At 36.6% G+C, this 17,884-nt stretch overlaps 1 protein-coding gene and 2 non-coding genes across 4 annotated transcripts in view; all 3 read right to left on the bottom strand.

Annotated features, from left to right (window-relative positions):
- The window catches only part of NOP58 (NOP58 ribonucleoprotein), a 34,509-nt gene extending 17,947 nt beyond the window's left edge, over nt 1–16,562 (bottom strand). The window contains exons 1-6 of one of the 2 annotated variants that reach the window (XM_037850001.1): nt 16,311–16,562; nt 10,974–11,050; nt 4,883–4,935; nt 2,739–2,860; nt 1,475–1,611; nt 25–89 (exon numbers count right to left, since the gene is read on the bottom strand). In XM_037850001.1, coding sequence (XP_037705929.1) covers nt 25–89; nt 1,475–1,611; nt 2,739–2,860; nt 4,883–4,935; nt 10,974–11,050; nt 16,311–16,355 — 499 coding nt within the window. In that variant the 5' untranslated portion in view covers nt 16,356–16,562. Of the gene's footprint in view, nt 1–24; nt 90–1,474; nt 1,612–2,738; nt 2,861–4,579; nt 4,692–4,882; nt 4,936–10,973; nt 11,051–16,310 lie in introns of those variants that run through there. The other variant, XM_037850002.1, reaches the window with a different exon arrangement.
- Nucleotides 4,711–4,797, bottom strand: LOC119545038. Its single transcript, XR_005219018.1, has one exon. It is a non-coding gene; the product is annotated as a small nucleolar RNA SNORD70 (small nucleolar RNA).
- Nucleotides 9,539–9,621, bottom strand: LOC119545039. Its single transcript, XR_005219019.1, has one exon. It is a non-coding gene; the product is annotated as a small nucleolar RNA SNORD70 (small nucleolar RNA).
- Nucleotides 16,563–17,884: the final 1,322 nt, after the last annotated feature.

Genomic DNA, 17,884 nt, shown 5'->3' with positions numbered 1-17,884 from the left:
AGACATCACATGTACTATACTTACAAATTGCCTGAACAATCATTGTGTCCACTTTATCGGCACTAAATTTTAATCGATATCGAGAAAGACTGTGAAGGGAAACAACAGATCTGTAAGACAGCATCTAGGAAACATTTAAATTAACATCTTTAACAACATTTTTACACAAATTAATCTCTTCAGTACTACATTGCTTTGTTTTTTCTAAGTAGGAAAATCAGCTGAACAGCAATATAGTATGCAAGATCAAAGTACACATTTAAAAAACAAAATCCTGCTAAAACCTTTATTTCTGTAATATGAATTTGTTGATGTATGAATGATTAATAGAATAATGATGTCTGTGCAGTACAAAACTCATATTGGTTCATAATGTGATTTTTTTGGCAGCACATTAATGCCAAATACCATCAAGTAAGAAAGAACACAGAACTCTACAAATGAATACGGAAAGCTGCAGAGGAACACTACTATATATGAAGGATTCTTAACCCTGCAACTATTAATACTTTGGACCTGATAATTCTTTGTTGTAGGGGACTGTTCTGTGCATTGTATGATGTTTAGTAGTGTCCCTGGCCTCTACCCATTAGATGTTAGAAACATGCCCTGAGTTGTGACAAGCAAAAATGTTTCCAGATGTTGCCAAGGGTCTCCTAGAGGACAAAATTGCCCTTGTTTGAAAACCACTACTGCAAACAATGCCCTTTAATTCTACATTCAGATTTTGACTGAGTTTTAGCTATGTGTTTTCTCTTGGAAACATTTACTGCAATGCAAGTTTCTTCCTGATCTCTTTGCATTTTGCTCATCAGTTTCAACCCTTTCAAACTATGGTCACCTTTTTTTGGTTAAAGGCACAGACCCTTTTTTATGTGTTTTTTAACTGTATTATAATTTGTATTAATTTGTTGTTTTTGACAGTGCTCTGATTACAAAGTTGCATAGATTTTGAGCATTCTACCTTTAATCCTATTTTTTCTCATAAACCCTGTTATTTTTAGTGTACAGTTTCACAGAATGCCACATTTTTCAGGAACATATTTATCACAGGACAGCAAAAATGCCTGTTCTAGGACACCTCTGGTTAAACATGGTAGCAGGATAATGTGCTTTTCTTAGTGTCATTCTAAAAGCTCAATAAAAATCAGAATAAAAGAACACACACACAAAACAGAAGAGAAACCATAACAGATGAGAATAGTGGGAGCTGGCAGGTGGATGGAGGAGTGGGAAATGACTTAGCACAGAAAAGAGAAAGCCCAGGTTATGTGGGGATCCAATGCAGGAGGGGTAGAGAATTCCTGTGATGAGGGATAAGTCGAGTGAAGGCATTGGAGACAGACTGTCTGGGTTCAAATCCTGACTTCACCACTTACCAGTTGAATTGAGGATTAAATTACTATTTCTAATGTGCTATGTATTTATTTTATTAAATAAAAATAAGCCAATTTTACTTTTCAGCAAATCTCACCTATGGGCCAATCCAAGACACATAGCTGCCATTTCACGTGGTTCAACCCCAGGGATTAATCCATCCATCTGTGAACGGATTCCTCTCATAAGTTCATTAATAACAGGGCTATGGATACAACTGAGATTCAGCTTTTCCTATAAGAACAAGAACATTTATATTAAATTTAAAAAAAGCTTCCCCCAAACCATTTCTTGAATATTAAAATAGCACTGATTTAAATATATGCATTCGTCAGCCCAATAAAAAGTTTACAGTTTCCAGCTGTGTTTGTGGGAAGAACATGTGAATACGTTGTTGGTACAAGTCTTGGAAGGCAACTTGGCTAAATGGATCAAAAGCTATAGAAGGATGAAATACAATTTGATCTTGTACTGTCATTCTTGTTTGTTTGCTCAAGGGGATCTTTTAATAATTAATAATATTTCAATTCTTTTTACTATAAAAGTAACACATATACAAGATTTTAATCAATAGTACTGTATAGTATGGAATTAAATGAAAAGAAAAAGTTCTAAGCCTTAGGCTCTTTCTCTACGGATAAATATCTACTAGTATTATCATCCCATAAATAACCCCAAATATAATGTGTTGATATGTATGTATCCACACATGTATCTTTAAAAATAGTCTAAATCTCCATACATCTCAATAAATATAATAAATTTTGTTTTGCACATTCTTTTTCACTTTGCAGTATAACTGACATATCTTTTATACAGTTCTGGTTCATGGCATGCAGATAATGACAGGCATGCACAACTGCACATACTGCATTATGTTTAAGCCACAATATTTAATGTTATAAGTGATGTTTAGCATTAAAAATTTTTAATAAAACTGAAGATTTAAGATTTAAAAGATTAAAAATTCCTTAAAAAGAAAAGATTTATAATTAAAGATATCCAGATATCCATAATCCTACCATTCAGCATCAAGCCTTTCTGTGTGTGTATATTTGTTTATACCATGTGTGTATACACTTCATTCAAGCAGTACTGTTTATGCATTCTCACAGGCTTTCATTGCTGAAAATGTTTGCTCAATTCAAAATATGCTTAAATTTAAGATTTGTAATGGAAAAATATGAAATAAAGAGTGTGGGCTCTTCAAAGAATGTAGAGAGCAATATCATCATAGAAAATCTTATTATCTGACAGTATCAGAGGTACTTAAATGAAATTTAAATATTTTAAAAAATTTAATTTTAATTTAATTTATTGCAAACTCTGACTAGCAGGCATCAAAGAAAATCATGATTTACCTTTATGACTCCTCCCAGTTTAGAATCAGCCACAGCCAGAGGTTCATGGGCTTCTTTTACTATTTTCTTCAGAACTTTCTTTAGCTGCTTATTGATTTTGCCCTCCATCAGAGCTGTGAATGCTTTACAGGGAAAAGAAAAGCGAAAGTAAGACAGTTAATGCTGAGATTTTTAATTGTGAGTTTAATATCTTCTTTAAATTTTTTTAAAAAAACTTCCTTTCCAAAGGACCACATTAAACATTTCTTTACTTCTGAAGTAAAAGGTTTTACAAGTTACACTTTTCACAATCATTTCATCTTAACAACCCCACTTCTGTTCCAGAGCCAAGAGTTTAAGCCAGATCCACAATGCCTTTCCTGTGTCACATGTAATTTCTGATGGACTACCTTATGTTCTGGATTGCGAAACACCCTAAAATCAAGCCAAGACTCTGGTAAAAAGGGGTGTAAACAATTTGGAGGCTCTGTCACAGGGTAAGCATAGCTGAGAAGTGTCCTTTATATCTTATATTAGCAAATCCCCAATCCAGATATGTCATTAGGACTCTGCTTATAAACTTCCAGTGAGAATTTTCTACTCCTAAGGCAGCCTATTTTATTTCAAGACTGTTTTCATTTCTGGCAAGTTCTAAATGTGCCACTTCTTAACTCTCATCCTTTCTTAGTCCTGCACTTCCATCTTCTGGGCCTATATAAACTAACAGCTCTTCTGATATTTGTCTAGCTTTTGGCTGAAGCTGAAGTATGTCTGAGAGGAAGAAGATCTGTCAATTTGAAAGGCAAGGCAGTTTGTGCTTAAGCAGCTAGGTACTTGTTCCTTGCTCCTGATGTCATCTCCATTTGAATTACAAGTCCATCTGTTACCTGGCAGATTAAAGGTGAGGACAAAAAAGAACATCTTTTCTAAGGACCAGTCAGAAATATCCCAACCAGATTAAAGAGGCTATGTGCAAAAAAAGAATGCAAAAGAAGCCACTTGAGATCAAAGTTGCAGTACTTTAAAATTCCAGGAGGGAATGTCTATATGACAGTCTCTGTGAATAATGTCTCCTAGAGTTGTGTAGTGCAAAGCCAAACACACTCTTGGGATTCTACCAATATTCTATCCATATTTAACTTCCAAGGCTATGATGAACATATCTATTTAAGAAATCTCCAGGTTAAATCTCCATAGCATACTTGCATTATGGAACTATTTAGGGGGAAAAAAAAAAAAGGCCCTATCCTCAGGTCTTCCCTCCACCTAGTCCCTTTGTCAAGGTCAGGGTGCCCATTAATAGTCCAGGATATTAGTTAGGCTTGCCAATTTTCCCAAGAGAACCATACCTTTCCCTATTGTGTCCGATGAACAATGTTTGGATCTGTCAAATTCTTGCCTAATTGTAAGCCATATTCTTCAAATGATACCAGGAAGTTGACTTGTGATGAGAATTTAAGCAACTGAAAACTGGATGATATGGGCTTTATATCTGGTCCTCTTGTTATCCCTAACATGAAAAAGACTAAGTGTCTGTTGAAGCCAATCCTATCACTGTAATCCTGTTGTCCCATCCTGAGGACTAGCTGAAGGATATGATCCATCCAACCCTCTTAGTCTTTCAAGATCATGCTCCCTTTAGATATACAAAACTCTTATGCCTCTCTGCAGTTTTTTTTTTTTTTATATTGAATATGTGTTTTTTACAACTAAAAATGTATACCTCTGAAGAGTTTTATTATTTCCCTAACACTTCCCTCCCCTCCCTATCATGGTCAACTTGTGAATCCTGGCTAATCTCAATTTTAACCTTGGATTAAAATTATCAGAGAGCTGTGTACTGAACTACATTACTACATTACCTTGGTCCCATGTAGAAAAGCTTTTACTGAATTGTGCTTCAGCATTATGCTGTGGTTTCCACAGGGAGATCAACTTAAACACTTCTCACCTCTCATCAATGGGGGAACAGCCCTATGGTGAAAAAAGCTAACTCAATGTTGTCTCAGTGGTAGTGACGAATTTGATTTAGATCATTTCAATTCAGATCCAACAAGAATGCATCATTGACAACATTGAATAAGGTTAACTCAGGCAACTGAAGCAAACAACCCTTTAATAAGGAAAACAAATTGCTAATATTAAAAAAAAGTCTTTGACTTTACCTGCTAATGCTTCTGCTGTATCCTGAAATTTCTCAAAATGTTTTAGCTTTACTCTGCAATGAAAAAAAAAATTCAGATAAAGACGACAGAGTGAGATATACCAGGGCTTTGCCCCCCCCCCCCCACAGAAGCTTTGAACGACCAGCAAGAACTGGTAGAAATATCTTTCTAAAATCTCCATAAAACAGTGAAAGGATTGTAGTAACAATCCTTTACATGGCCGCTTTGGGCCATATAAAAATGATATGATCTCTGTACAGAGCTGTCCAGTGCTCCTAGCACAGATCCCAGTTCTGGAGGAGGCAGAGTCACCATTGTGCACATACTGGAAGCATCTGTCTGGTGGTGGCCTGAGGACATACCATCCCAGAACTTGCCCTTGTTTATAAGGTGGCTCACCAAGCCCTCCTACAGAACACTGTGGGAAAGCAGTCAAGCTGTGTTGCCTGGGGCAAAGGAATGCCGGCTGTAGGACAGACTTCTACTGCCAGGGACTGTGAAGAAACTGTTTCCTAGGAAAAAGGAGACACTCAGAGCATGTAATCAGGGGGAATTCATAGGGGCACATGCACATTGGAAAGGATCAAGGAGGTCCCTATGCTTTGGCCTGGAACTGTTCTCCAAACTTATGGTATGGATAAGCTCTGAAGGAGATCACTCACATAGGTCAATCTGCAAAGACTGCTAAGACATGTTTCCTTTTTTTCCTTCTACTTTTTATTTTTCTCGTAGTTCCTGGCATTCAAGGAAAGCTCGGATGTAACATTAGCTGGATACAAACTAAGGAACAGATGCCTCAGTATCTCAATTCCAATGATAACACCTTAAAATATCAAAATGTGCAGATTTCAACAAAAAGTTTACAAACATAGAAAGAAACAGAAAGTGATGGCTCACACAAAGGAAAAAAACATTAGAAACCATCAATGAGGAGGACCAGACCTGGAACATACCAGACAAAGACTTTTAAAAAGTGGTTCTAAATATGCTCAAAGAGCTAAAGGAAAACATGGACAAAAAACTAAAGGGAATTAGGAAAATGATAGCTGAACACAAAGAATATCAATAGAGATGGAAATTATGAGAAAGAACCAAACTGAGCTGAAGACCACAGTAACAGAAATTTATACCCCGCCCCCACTGGGGTGGGGGGAGGGTCAACAGAAGATTGAAGCTGCCAGAAGAGTCAATGAACCTGAAGAGAACATAACTGAAATCAACCAGTCTGGGGACGAGAAAGAGGAAAGAAGTGGACAGAGCCTGAAGAACACGTGGGACACCATCAAACGTAACAATGTATGCATTGTAGGAGTCCCAGAAGAAGAGAGAAGGGGGCAGAGAGAATATTAAAGAAATAATAGTTGAGAACTTCCCAAATTTAAAGAAGGTTGTGAATATACACATCAAAGATATTCAATGAACTCCAAACTGACTAAACCCAAACAGACCCACACCAATACAGAACTCCGGAAGATGCAAGAGAGAAGCAACGTGTCACATTCAAGAGCCAAAAAGTGCCGATTAATACATCATAGAATTCATACTGGTGAGAAACCCTATGAATGTAACCATTGTGCCAAGGCATTCAGAAGTAGTTCAGCCCTTAATTGACACCAGAGAGTGCATACTAGTGAAAAATCCTACGTATTTAAGGATTGTGGAAAGGCTTTTTGTTGAGGCTCAAAACTTACAGAATATCAGAGGATTCACAGAGGTGAGAAACCCTGTTTGTATGGCATGTGGAAAGGTCTTTTGTAACAGTTCTATACTTACAGAATATCAGAAGTCACACAGGTGAGAAACTAAATTAGTGTAAAGAATGTGGGAAGACTTTTTATCATCCCTCAGGCCTTGGTCAACATTGGGGAATTCATATAGGTGAGAAACCACATGAATGTAAAGAACATGGGAAAACCTTTAATAGTAGCTCAGCCATTATTCAGCACTGGAAAATTCATACTGGTGAGAAACCCTATGAATGTAAGGAACATAGAAAGGCCTTTCATCGTTCCTCAGACCTTTCTTAACATCAGAGAATTCATAATGGTGAGAAACTATCAATGTAAGGAATGCGGGAAGGGTTTAATACAAAGTTCAAATCTTACTCAACATAAAAAAAGGTCATGCTGGTAAGAAACTATGAAAATCATCTGTGGGTAAGGCCATCAGGTATGGATTTCAGTTAATTTGAGCTAGGATTTCACGTTGGTGAGACATCCCATAATTAATATGAAGGCACTCTTGTTACCCACAGCTTAAATTGCCTAGAAATATAATGTCTGAAAACCTAAAATAGAAAAATAAATAAATAAAAAAGAATAACTGCTGAGTTCTCATCAGAAACCATGGAGGCAAGGAGGCAATAGCATGAAGTATTTAAAGTGCCAAAAGCAAAAAATTGCCAACCAAGATTTCTGTATCTGGAAAATCTCTTTTAACAATGAGGGATGAATCAAGACTTTTCCAGATAAACAACAGCTGAGGGAGTTTGTCACTACTAGACTGGCCCTACAAGAGATACTCAGGAGAGTTTTGGAGGATGAAAGAAAAGGATAACAGACAATTGGCAACAGATCAAAGCCACATGAAGAAATAAAGATCTCCTGTGAGGGTTGTGACCTGAGTAAATATAAATGCCAGTACCACTGTATTTTTGATTTGCAGCTCCACTTTTTACTTACTACAGATCTAAAAGGCAAATGTATAAAGTGTAATAACAAATCAATGGTTTCGGATTCATAATATGTAAATAGCAATTTACGACAAAAACTACATAAAGATGGTGGGACAGAGGGGCATAGAAGTTTATGATAACTGCACTTAAAGTGACTACATAAGTGAATACCCTTGCTCATAGGAAATATACATACATTATGTTCAAGGAACACGTGTGCAACCTGCTGTCAAAAATTCAGTAAATAGATGGAATGATCAGCAAAGGTGGCTATATGTTAAAATTGGTGGATCTGAGTACCTGAGGGGGAATGGTGGTGATGGTGGCGGTAGTGGGGAGGGCTGGAGTTTTCTATACGGGGTTTGCATTGTTTTTGCTACTGTCCTGCAAGTTTGAAATTATTCAAAATAAAAAAGTTTAAAACAGTTTTGATGTTATGGGAGTACACTGATTTTACAAAAGCCACATAAGCCACATGCCTGGGAAAGAGGGAAAAAGGTTAGATGGTTTCTAAAGCACACACCAATAAAACAAAGTGCCTGTTGCAGGGCATCAATGTGAAAAGTTAGCTATTTTTCATAAAATAACCAATTTTTCTAAATGAAATGAAGGTTGTAAGCGTTGAAGGAAACTTAGGCTAATAGCAAAGAGGTATGCTACCATGTCTAAACCACAGCAAAGATGCTGAAGCTTCAAAATAACTCCTGGAAACTTTGAACAGGAAGTGAGATACAGTAGGTTAGTATAGGCTGGAGTGAAATAGTGACACATCCCAGAGTAATTTGGGAAGATAATAAAAAATATATTTACAGCCTCCCCCTCCCCAGCCCCGAGGATCTGGGGGAAGGTGCGGATGTGTTGGACATCCTCACCTGGACTGGTGTTGATGTTGTCACAAACATGGGGACTGGCGGTTTGATGTGCTGAGCCCTCGATCATGGGACTTGCCCTTATGAAGCTCATTACCGCAAAGGAGAGTCTAAACTTGCATGTAATGGTGCCTAAGAGTCTCCCCCTGAGTACCTAGTACCTCTTTGTTGCTCAGATGCGGCCCTCTCTCTCTCTAACTGAGCCATCTCGACAGGTGAACTCCCTGCCCTCCCCCCTACGTGGGACCCGACTCCCAGGGGTGTAAATCTCCCTGGCAATGAAGAATATGACTCCCAGGGATGAATGTAGACCCAGCATCGTGGGACTGAGAGCATCTTCTTGACCAAAAGGGGGATGCAAAACGAGATGAAATAGTTTCAGTGGCTGAGAGATTTCAAATGGAGTCGAGAGGTCACTCTGGTGGACATTCTTATGCACTATATAGATAACACCTCTTAGGTTTTAATGTATTGGAATAGCTAGAAGTAAATACCTGAAACTACCAAACTCCAACCCAGCAGTCTGGACTCCTGAAGACAATTATATAATAATGTAGATTACAAGGGGTGACAGTGTGATTGTGAAGACCTTGTGGATCACACCCCCTTTATCTAGTGTATGGATGAGTAAAAAAATGGGGATAAAAACTAAAGGACAAATGGGGTGGGATGGGGGGATGATTTGGGTGTTCTTTTTTCATTTTTATTTTTTATTCTTGTTCTGGTTCTTTCTGATGTAAGGAAAATGTTCAGAGATAGACTGTGGTGATGAACGCACAACTATGTTATCATACTGTGGACAGTGGATTGTATACCATGGATGATTGTATGGTGTGTGAATGCATTTCAATAAAACTGAATTTAATTAAAAACAAAAAACAAAAAACAAAAAACTCCTGGAGCTTAAAGACTGGTCAGATGCGTTCTACTATACAGCATAGAGCTGCCCAGGAAAAAAGAACAAGTTCCTCTTAAGTCAGGAATCTCAAGATATTCATTGCCCATCCAGTATATCTGCCATTAAAAAATAAATTGCTTCTTCTCAGATCTGCTGCCCTTTTAAATAATAAAATAAAAAACATAATTTTAAATTAAAACAATCATCACAGTTAATTCATTGTTGTCTCAGTGGTAGTGACGAGTATTTATGTTAGATCACTTAGATTCAGTTCCAACACATCATTGACAACAATGAATCAGGTTAGCTCAGCCAAATGAAGCAAATAACCTTTTAAAAAAGAAAAATATTCTTCCAATGTTCCTTAATAGTGTACCTCAAGCAAAGTTTTCATACCTCATCAGAGAATACCCTGGTGGTCCCTTAAGATACATACTTGAGAATGCAAAGATTTAAGGAAAAAGTAATTCTTTCACCTTATTCCATCCTGCCCCAACCCCAATTTCACCCTTCGAAGGATGTACTTGTTCATCTCCTTACTCATGTAAATGCATATACTTAGGTACAAGGACACTGTAAAAAAAAGGATCACATTAAATAAATTACTGCAAAACTTGGTTTTCTCAGTGTATCATGGACCAGCAAGAAATGAAGAGATGTACTACATTTTTTCAACCATTCCAGTACTGATGGACATTTAAGTTGTTTCAAATTTAGGTATTTGGCCACCAGAAATACAACAACCATCTCTGTATTTTGTTTCTCTTAATTGCTTAGTACGCTATTCCTCTGGGGTTGACAAATTTTAAGTAATTTCCTTCTACTCCTCAGCATTTTTATTAGTATAAGTAGATGAATTATCAAATGCCCTTTTGGCATCCACAAACATAATTGTACAGAGATACAGAGATCCATCCAAATCCACAGGGATCAAGATGATCAGTTAAGTTCTTAGGATCACATTCACAAAAAAGGTTATTTCACATAGTGATTCATAGATGGTGAAATAGCCATCCTGACTCTAAATCTTGAGGAAAAGCCAATTCTCGTTCCTTAAGCTGAGTCCCAAAGTTATATTTTATCTACTTTGTCATTCAGAGATCTTGGGGAACTCAGGTATATCTTTCCAGGCTTTACTGGCTAGTTATTTTATTACTCCAGAGGAAGCTGGGAAGTAGAAGTCATAAAGAATGAATATCCTATGAAAAGTTCAAACACATCTGAATATCACTAAAAGAAACTAAAAGTTGAACTAATCAGCATTCCAGGCTTTTGACAATTATCACTCTTAACAGAAATTTATACTTTATTGAAAATCAATTTGCGGAAAAAAAAAGAAAACCAACTTGTGCTTTCAAAAATCTTACAAAATAATTCTGGGATGCTACCCAACCTAGCTTGTAATTAATACAAATTAGTTGTGATGCCCTATATTTCAAATAAAACATCTATAATAATTAGGACCATATTGATCTGGGTTTTTATTCTTGTTACTTTTTTCTTTTTCTTTTCTTTTTATATCAATTTGGTTTTGAACCAGATTTCAAAATAAAAATCAATTACAAATACAATACTATATAAATCAGAAAAAAGCATGTTAAAAAATAAACCTACATATTAACTGCTAAATTTTGTTTCAATATTACTTACATTTTATTTGCTTTCTCTGGAGTTTCAAATTCTTTCCACAGACTATCAACTTCTTGAAGTTTCTTTTCATTCAGAACCTGCAATAAATATTTGAATAAAATTTAAATGGTACAACATAGACATACATAACCACACTCTTTAGGTACAACTGCACATGAAAAATGAGGGTAATGGAAGCTAATTCTCTCTCTGAAATGAAACCACGAACTAGTTTCTTTTTTATCCACCATAAATTTTTGGTCAAATAGTCATCCAAGATGCCCATTAACAAGTCAAATGGAATTCAGATCTAGTTAGGAACTTTTCGATAACCTATTTTTAAGGAGCGTCTAGTCCTTCACAACCATCAGCAATGCATAACATTCACAGAACATCATCAAAAGGCTACCTAATTTGCCCATGTTCAATAGAATATACCCTGTTATTTACTGCTATGATCATCCTTACATGAAATTATTATAAGACACCTAATGTTAGAAATTTTTAAATGTAAAAGGAAAAAAAAGGCACTTTAACCTATGAAGTACAGTCACTAACATTTAAATATATATTCTTCAAGACTTTTTTTTTTAAGTCTATGCAACATGTTATTTATGCATACTTTTAGGAATCATACTATTCTTAGCATATTATGGACTTGGCATAGGTTCCTGGTAGTGTTGGTTTAAATTGCTCGGTATTGTATTATATGGATGTACTACCATTTGTGCTCTGACAGATGTTTAGGTTGTTTTTAATTTTTTCTTATTACAATGCTTCAGAAAGTATCCATGAATACATGTTGGACTTCTGTAGGACATATTCCTGGAAGTGGAGCAAACGGATCATATATGACATGAATATGTTACTTTGACAGATGCCTTCAAATTGGCCTCAAGAGATTCTGTAGTTAAATCAACAGTGAATAAAAGTTCTTATTTTTCCACCCTCATCAATACTCTATATGATCAAAGTCAACTTTACAAGTATAGGATAGGGTATATTGATCCTAAAATGCACTTTTTTCCCTCTCCATATTTAACATCTGAAATTGGGAGTTTTACAATTGATGACAGGTCAATTTAATTGACACTGTAACATAATGGAGTCTAAAATTTGATGAAATATAGTATGTATAGATATTATGCATTTATTTTTATGAAAAAAATCCAATGATAAACTAAAAACTATATCTCTTGGGTAAACTTGCATATAATTGTGCCTAAGAGTCTCCCCCTGAGTACCCTCTTTGTTGCTTAGATGTGGCCCTCTTTCTCTCTCTAACTGAGCCACCTGGGCAGGTGAACTCACTGCCCCCCCCCCCCCGACGTGGGACCTTACTCCCAGGGGTGTAAATCTCCCTGGCAATACAGGATATCACTCCTGGGGATGAATCTGGACCCAGCATCGTGGAATTGAGACTATCTTCTTGACCAAAAGGGGGATGCAAAATGAAACGAAATAAAGTTTCAGTGGCTGAAAGATTTCAAATGAATCGAGAGGTCACTTAGGTGGACATTCTTATGCACCTTTTAGGTTTTAATGTATAGGAACAGCTAGAAGTAAATACCTGAAACTATCAAACTCCAACCCATTAGTTTGGTCTCTTGAAGACAATTGTATAACAATGTAGCTTACAAGGGGTGACAGTGTGATTGTGAAAACCTTGTGGATCGCACTCCCTTTATCTAGTGTATGGATGGATGAGTAGAAAAACGGGGACAAAAACTAAATGAAAAATAGGGTGGGATGGGGGGATGATTTGGGTGTTCTTTTTTACTTTTATTTTTTATTCTTATTCTGATTCTTTCTGAGGTATGGAAAATGTTCAAAAATAGATTGGGGTGATGAATGCATAACTATATGATGGTACTGTGAACAGTTGATTGTACACCATGGATGATTGTATGGTATGTGAACGTATTTCAATAAAACTGAATTTAATTAAAAAACAAAAAAATAAAACAAAAACTACATCTCTTACTGATAACACCAATTCATCATATTCATATCATCACAAAACATTTACACAGTAACATTTATTACCCAGTTATAGTCTAGTATGGATTTTTGGGATAAAACATGAAAAAACATGAGATTGCAAAATGCACATCAGTTTTGTCAGGTGAGTGTGCAAGATAATTTTAAGGATTTGTTGTGTTATTTACATTTTGCCTCACATACAACTGAATTAGATATATTTACAGATCCTGAATTTTAAGTTGGTCAAAATAAACCAAACTGGAAAAACTATAAAGGAATCATAAGGATGGAGCAGTAAATGATTGCACTGCATAGTGGTGACATTAAAAGTCATATTAACAAAGGTCAGACACAAAAAAACTACATTATTCCATTTACATAAAATTTCCAGAAAAGACAAAACTATACTGGCAGAAAGTTCATCACTGATTGCCTAGGGCTCAGACTGACTTGCAAATGAGGAGGAGGTTAACCTTTGGGGATGATGGAGGTGTATTAAATTGGAATTGTGGAGATGCTTTTGCAACTATATCAAATTTATTAAAACATACCAAACTGTACATATGTGATGGGTGAATTACATATTATGTAAATTATACCTCAATAAAGCTGGAAAAAATGAATTAATTGCTCAGTAATCATTTATGTACAAACATCTGGTATACACATCAAGAATCTCTTCCTGTAAGTCTTGGAGAAACGAAGGAACACATGATGCCATGCTCCACAGCAGTGGAGCTATTTAATGTGAAATATTTAATGTGAAATATTTAAATGTGGCTATTTAAAGTGAAATTACTTAAAATTAAAAATTCATTTCCTCAGCCACACTAGCCACATTTAAAGGGCTCGATAGCCACATTTGGATAGCAGCTACCCTACTGGACAGCACAGCTTTTACAAAAGGTCTGGAATCAATAAGACTAAAGCATGTATTTAGACTTACACCGTGAGGGACCCAAGATTGAGTCTCTGTAATATTCTAGAAATAATTGTAAGTTTCTTTACATATTAATTTTGACTTTGCATGATATATATATAACCTTATTACCAAGTAATAAATTTTCGTAAGTGTTCAATTCTGTTTTAATCACTCTGTATATATGAATACATGCGTTATGTGTATACTTGGTCAGTCTGTTTCTACTGGGGCGTGTTCTAGAATGTATTCCTTACTGCAAATCAAGTGTTTGAAGAAACGTCTTAAAGCCTTCTCATCAAACCATGAATTTTATGCAACCAAAAATAATTTTATACTCCAGCACTGTCCAAGACCATGAAAGGGAGCTAATAACCTTGTACAGTAAATTCTGAAATATAACATCTTAAAATTTTTTTAAAACTTTCCAAACAAGCACTCTGCATTCACCAAGCAACAACTTGCCCTCCCCCCTTTCCCATCTCCTGGTTACCCCTCATCTACATTTTGTCTCTAGGAATATTTACATGATATTAGTATTTCTAATTGAGACACAATCCACAGACCATATGCACATATACCCTTTAATTTACACTTCAGAGGTTTTTAGTATATTCAAAATTGTGCAACCATCACCACTAATTCCAGAACAATTTGCACGTTTATTTTATTCAGTCAAATAAGTGCTATGAATTCCAAATAATTATATGCATACCAATATTTCAATATACTTGAGCCTGACTAGTTATTTCTCTAATACACAAATCAAATCAAATTTTGTTTTGATTACACAAATCAAAATTTTAAAAATTTTGCAGTATAATTTGAGATATGTAGCAATGAAAACTGCAACAGAATATTCAAGACTTACTTTTATGGGGCAGGATATTCTTCATTAATAGAAAGCAAATACACAGAGTTGAATATTTTATGACATAAGTCCAGAAACCAGACTCTTAATTAGTAGGCCAATTCCTTCCTAGCTCTGCAGACAACTAGTTGACTGTGCAGTTGCTCCTCTTAGCACCCAATTCAGATGAGTATGCATAAAAATAGTTTAAGCAATGCAACGGTTTAAAATCTGATCAAACACTTTGACATATTGGGCATATTCAGAACCGTATTTCAGAATTTAGAAGAGATTTCAAAAAGCCAGGGAAAAACAAAATAGACATGTTCTGGGGCTCTTAAAATTACTAAAAATGCAACTGAAGATAATTCCAATGAGCGGAAAAATAAGCAAAGTTACCTTTTGACTTTTAATTCTTATTTTATTGGCTTCCTTAAAAATAACAAGTATTCGATGCAACAAGAGCAAACAGAAGTTTGTTTTCAGATGTCAAAAGTGAAGCTTAGACTTTCTGCATCCATAAAACATACATAAATACAAACAGTTAAGTCATAACTGGAATTGTACTATATATATATATATATAATCTAGAACTCTGCTTTATAGCAGCATATATAAATCTAGAATAAACGTGCAAGCTTTGTTGTTCGTTGATATATTATCAGAGCCTAGAAGAGCGTCTGGCACTTAGAAGATACTCTACCTCATTCTTCCTTACGTATTAATGGCATTCTATTTTACCAATGTTGTATTGTTCAATCATTCCTGGTGAGCTTGTAAATTAATTCAAAACTTTCTCTATTAAAACAACCCATTCTCAACTGATATTACCAGCCCAGATTTCTCCCATAAAGCCCCAAACTGAACTTCCCAATCTAGGACAACTGAACTTCTACATCTAAAAAGCATCGCAGACTTTACAAAGCTAAAACCGGAACTATTTAGTCCCCCGCTTAAAAACAAATAACAAAAAACAAACAAACAAAAAACCCTTTGTTTCTCTTCCAACTTTCCCATCTCGGTAAATGGCATCACCATGCACTCACTTATTTAAACCAAAAATCCACACAACCTAGTCGCTAATCCTGTCAGTTTCATATTCAAAATTTCTCTCGATATGTTTCCCTCCATTCCAAGCTTAATCCAAACCATTTTATCTTGTCTACATTAATGCAAAAACGTCCCTGCTTCCTTTCTTGCCTCCCTGTACTCTATTCTCCAAATAGGAAAGTAACCTTTTTAAAAGATCAATTAGGCCAGGTCATTCCTGTGCTTAAAACCTTTCAACGATGCCTCAAAACACTCAATAAAATTTGAACTCCTTATCAAAACCTGCAAAGCTCTGATAATACGGCTCCTGCCAACCTCTCCAACTTGGCCAAATTTTCTAACACAGAACTGGGAGCCACAACCGGCGGGACCACGTGTTCACTGAAACATGCGTTCTCCCGGCCTAAACCCTTTCCCTTCCTTTCAGAGCCCGGGGACATAAAAGACAACCAGGCAAATCTGAGCAGTCTCGTCCTTTCCTCAGCTCTTTCCCTTCCTTTGCCTGTTCAACATCAACATTCTCCCCACTCCCCCAACAACTCAATCTCCCACTTACCTTAAAGATGGCGTAGCCAACGGACGTTTCAAACAGCACCAACATGGTAAGGCCGTCAGGGTGCAGCGCGGCCAGCCAGGAGCTCCGATACCAGCGGGAAATGACCAACTGTGTAACCTACCAAAGGCCCGCTGGGCCGCAGCTGGCAGAGAACAATCGCGCACACCACGACGCAAAACCTCAGACCACGTTGCCTAAATGATTCACACTCGCTACCCAACAAAATACTTAAACGCGCTTCTCCTCTAAGACTTCTGGGATAGGCACGTCACTTCCAACAGGTGACGTTCGCGTAGCGTGTCGTTACTTCCTGAATTTTCCCGCCGTTGGGGTGGGGAGGGCACGAAATATCGCGAGATTTCTTAAGCACTGAAATGAGTATGCGGCTGAGCGTTGCGGCTATCTGAATGAAAAGCCTCGCTGGGATTTTTGTTGTCGTTGTTTTAACTCCCCAAAATGATATATTTTACTTTGAGACAAATCTGTGCCTATCTGGGTCGGTCATCTGGAATTTGGGAAATACTAGCTAATGCTTTACTCCCTTGACTTGAAGCGAGGGCCTCAGAGTGACACCACCACTGTCACTGCATCTGCGAGCATTCTCTTCCGTTTGGCCAAACTGATTTCCAGCACACATTTCTCTCAAATGCATAAGGGCCTCTCCCTGTTTTTGCTGCATTTGTAAAAATGACCTTAGGTTATGAATTGAAACCTTGTCTCCTCATCTAGTGTAAATTGCTTGTCAGTAACACGTTCATTCTTAGTGACTGGACTTTACCCAATTCTTCCACAACTCTGGCTTCCAACAGGAGTAAAATTTCCTTTCTCACTTTTCAGTGAGAAGGCGCTATATGCAGATCGCCTGCAGACATTAAACGGAAACCTACTAAAGGTTATACAGCACCTACATAGGTGATGAGGTAATGTAATTTTCTCTAGCAACTATGCAATCTGGAAACAAGAAAAAAGAAAATCCTGGTTTGAATAATAGAAATGGTGAAAGTGGAAGAAAGTCAAGGGTGCAGACAAGAGTATGGTTGATTATAATCATAGGATCCAGTGTGGTCAGGGAGTCAAAACAAAACAACTATACTGGGAGAGTTGGGGTGGCATGGGGGAGTGGATGAGGTGGAAGCACAGTCTTTATAGTGTTATTTATCTTCATAATATGTTTCTGTCTAGTCTCCATAAAGGAGGTGCCATTTGCTATGGGATGGAGTCTGAATCTTATACTTGTATCCATACAAGGTCTCACATTCTGCTAATCATAAAGTTGGATCTCATTAAGTTATTAAACATTTAATGGATGAGTGTCTGCAGGAAACAAAATTATTTTCCTTGTGTCTAAAGCCTTTCATCCTTTACCCAAAGAGAAATGAAACCACTTGTTCAATGGCAAACCTCTTTATCATGGCATCTCCATTGCCCTTGCACTTTGCCATTTACATAATTAGCTCAATCAGGTGTCCAGAGCTGACTATGATTTTGAATTTGGATCTTGGCCAAAATCAGTAATTGTCTGGACATTTCCTACTGCAAGGAAAAGCCAGAGATTCAATATTTTGTTAATGTAC

This window comes from Choloepus didactylus, chromosome 9 (genome assembly GCF_015220235.1).
Source record: "Choloepus didactylus isolate mChoDid1 chromosome 9, mChoDid1.pri, whole genome shotgun sequence".
Taxonomy (NCBI): Eukaryota; Metazoa; Chordata; class Mammalia; order Pilosa; family Megalonychidae; genus Choloepus; species Choloepus didactylus.
This window is presented reverse-complemented; position numbering and strand designations above follow the sequence as displayed.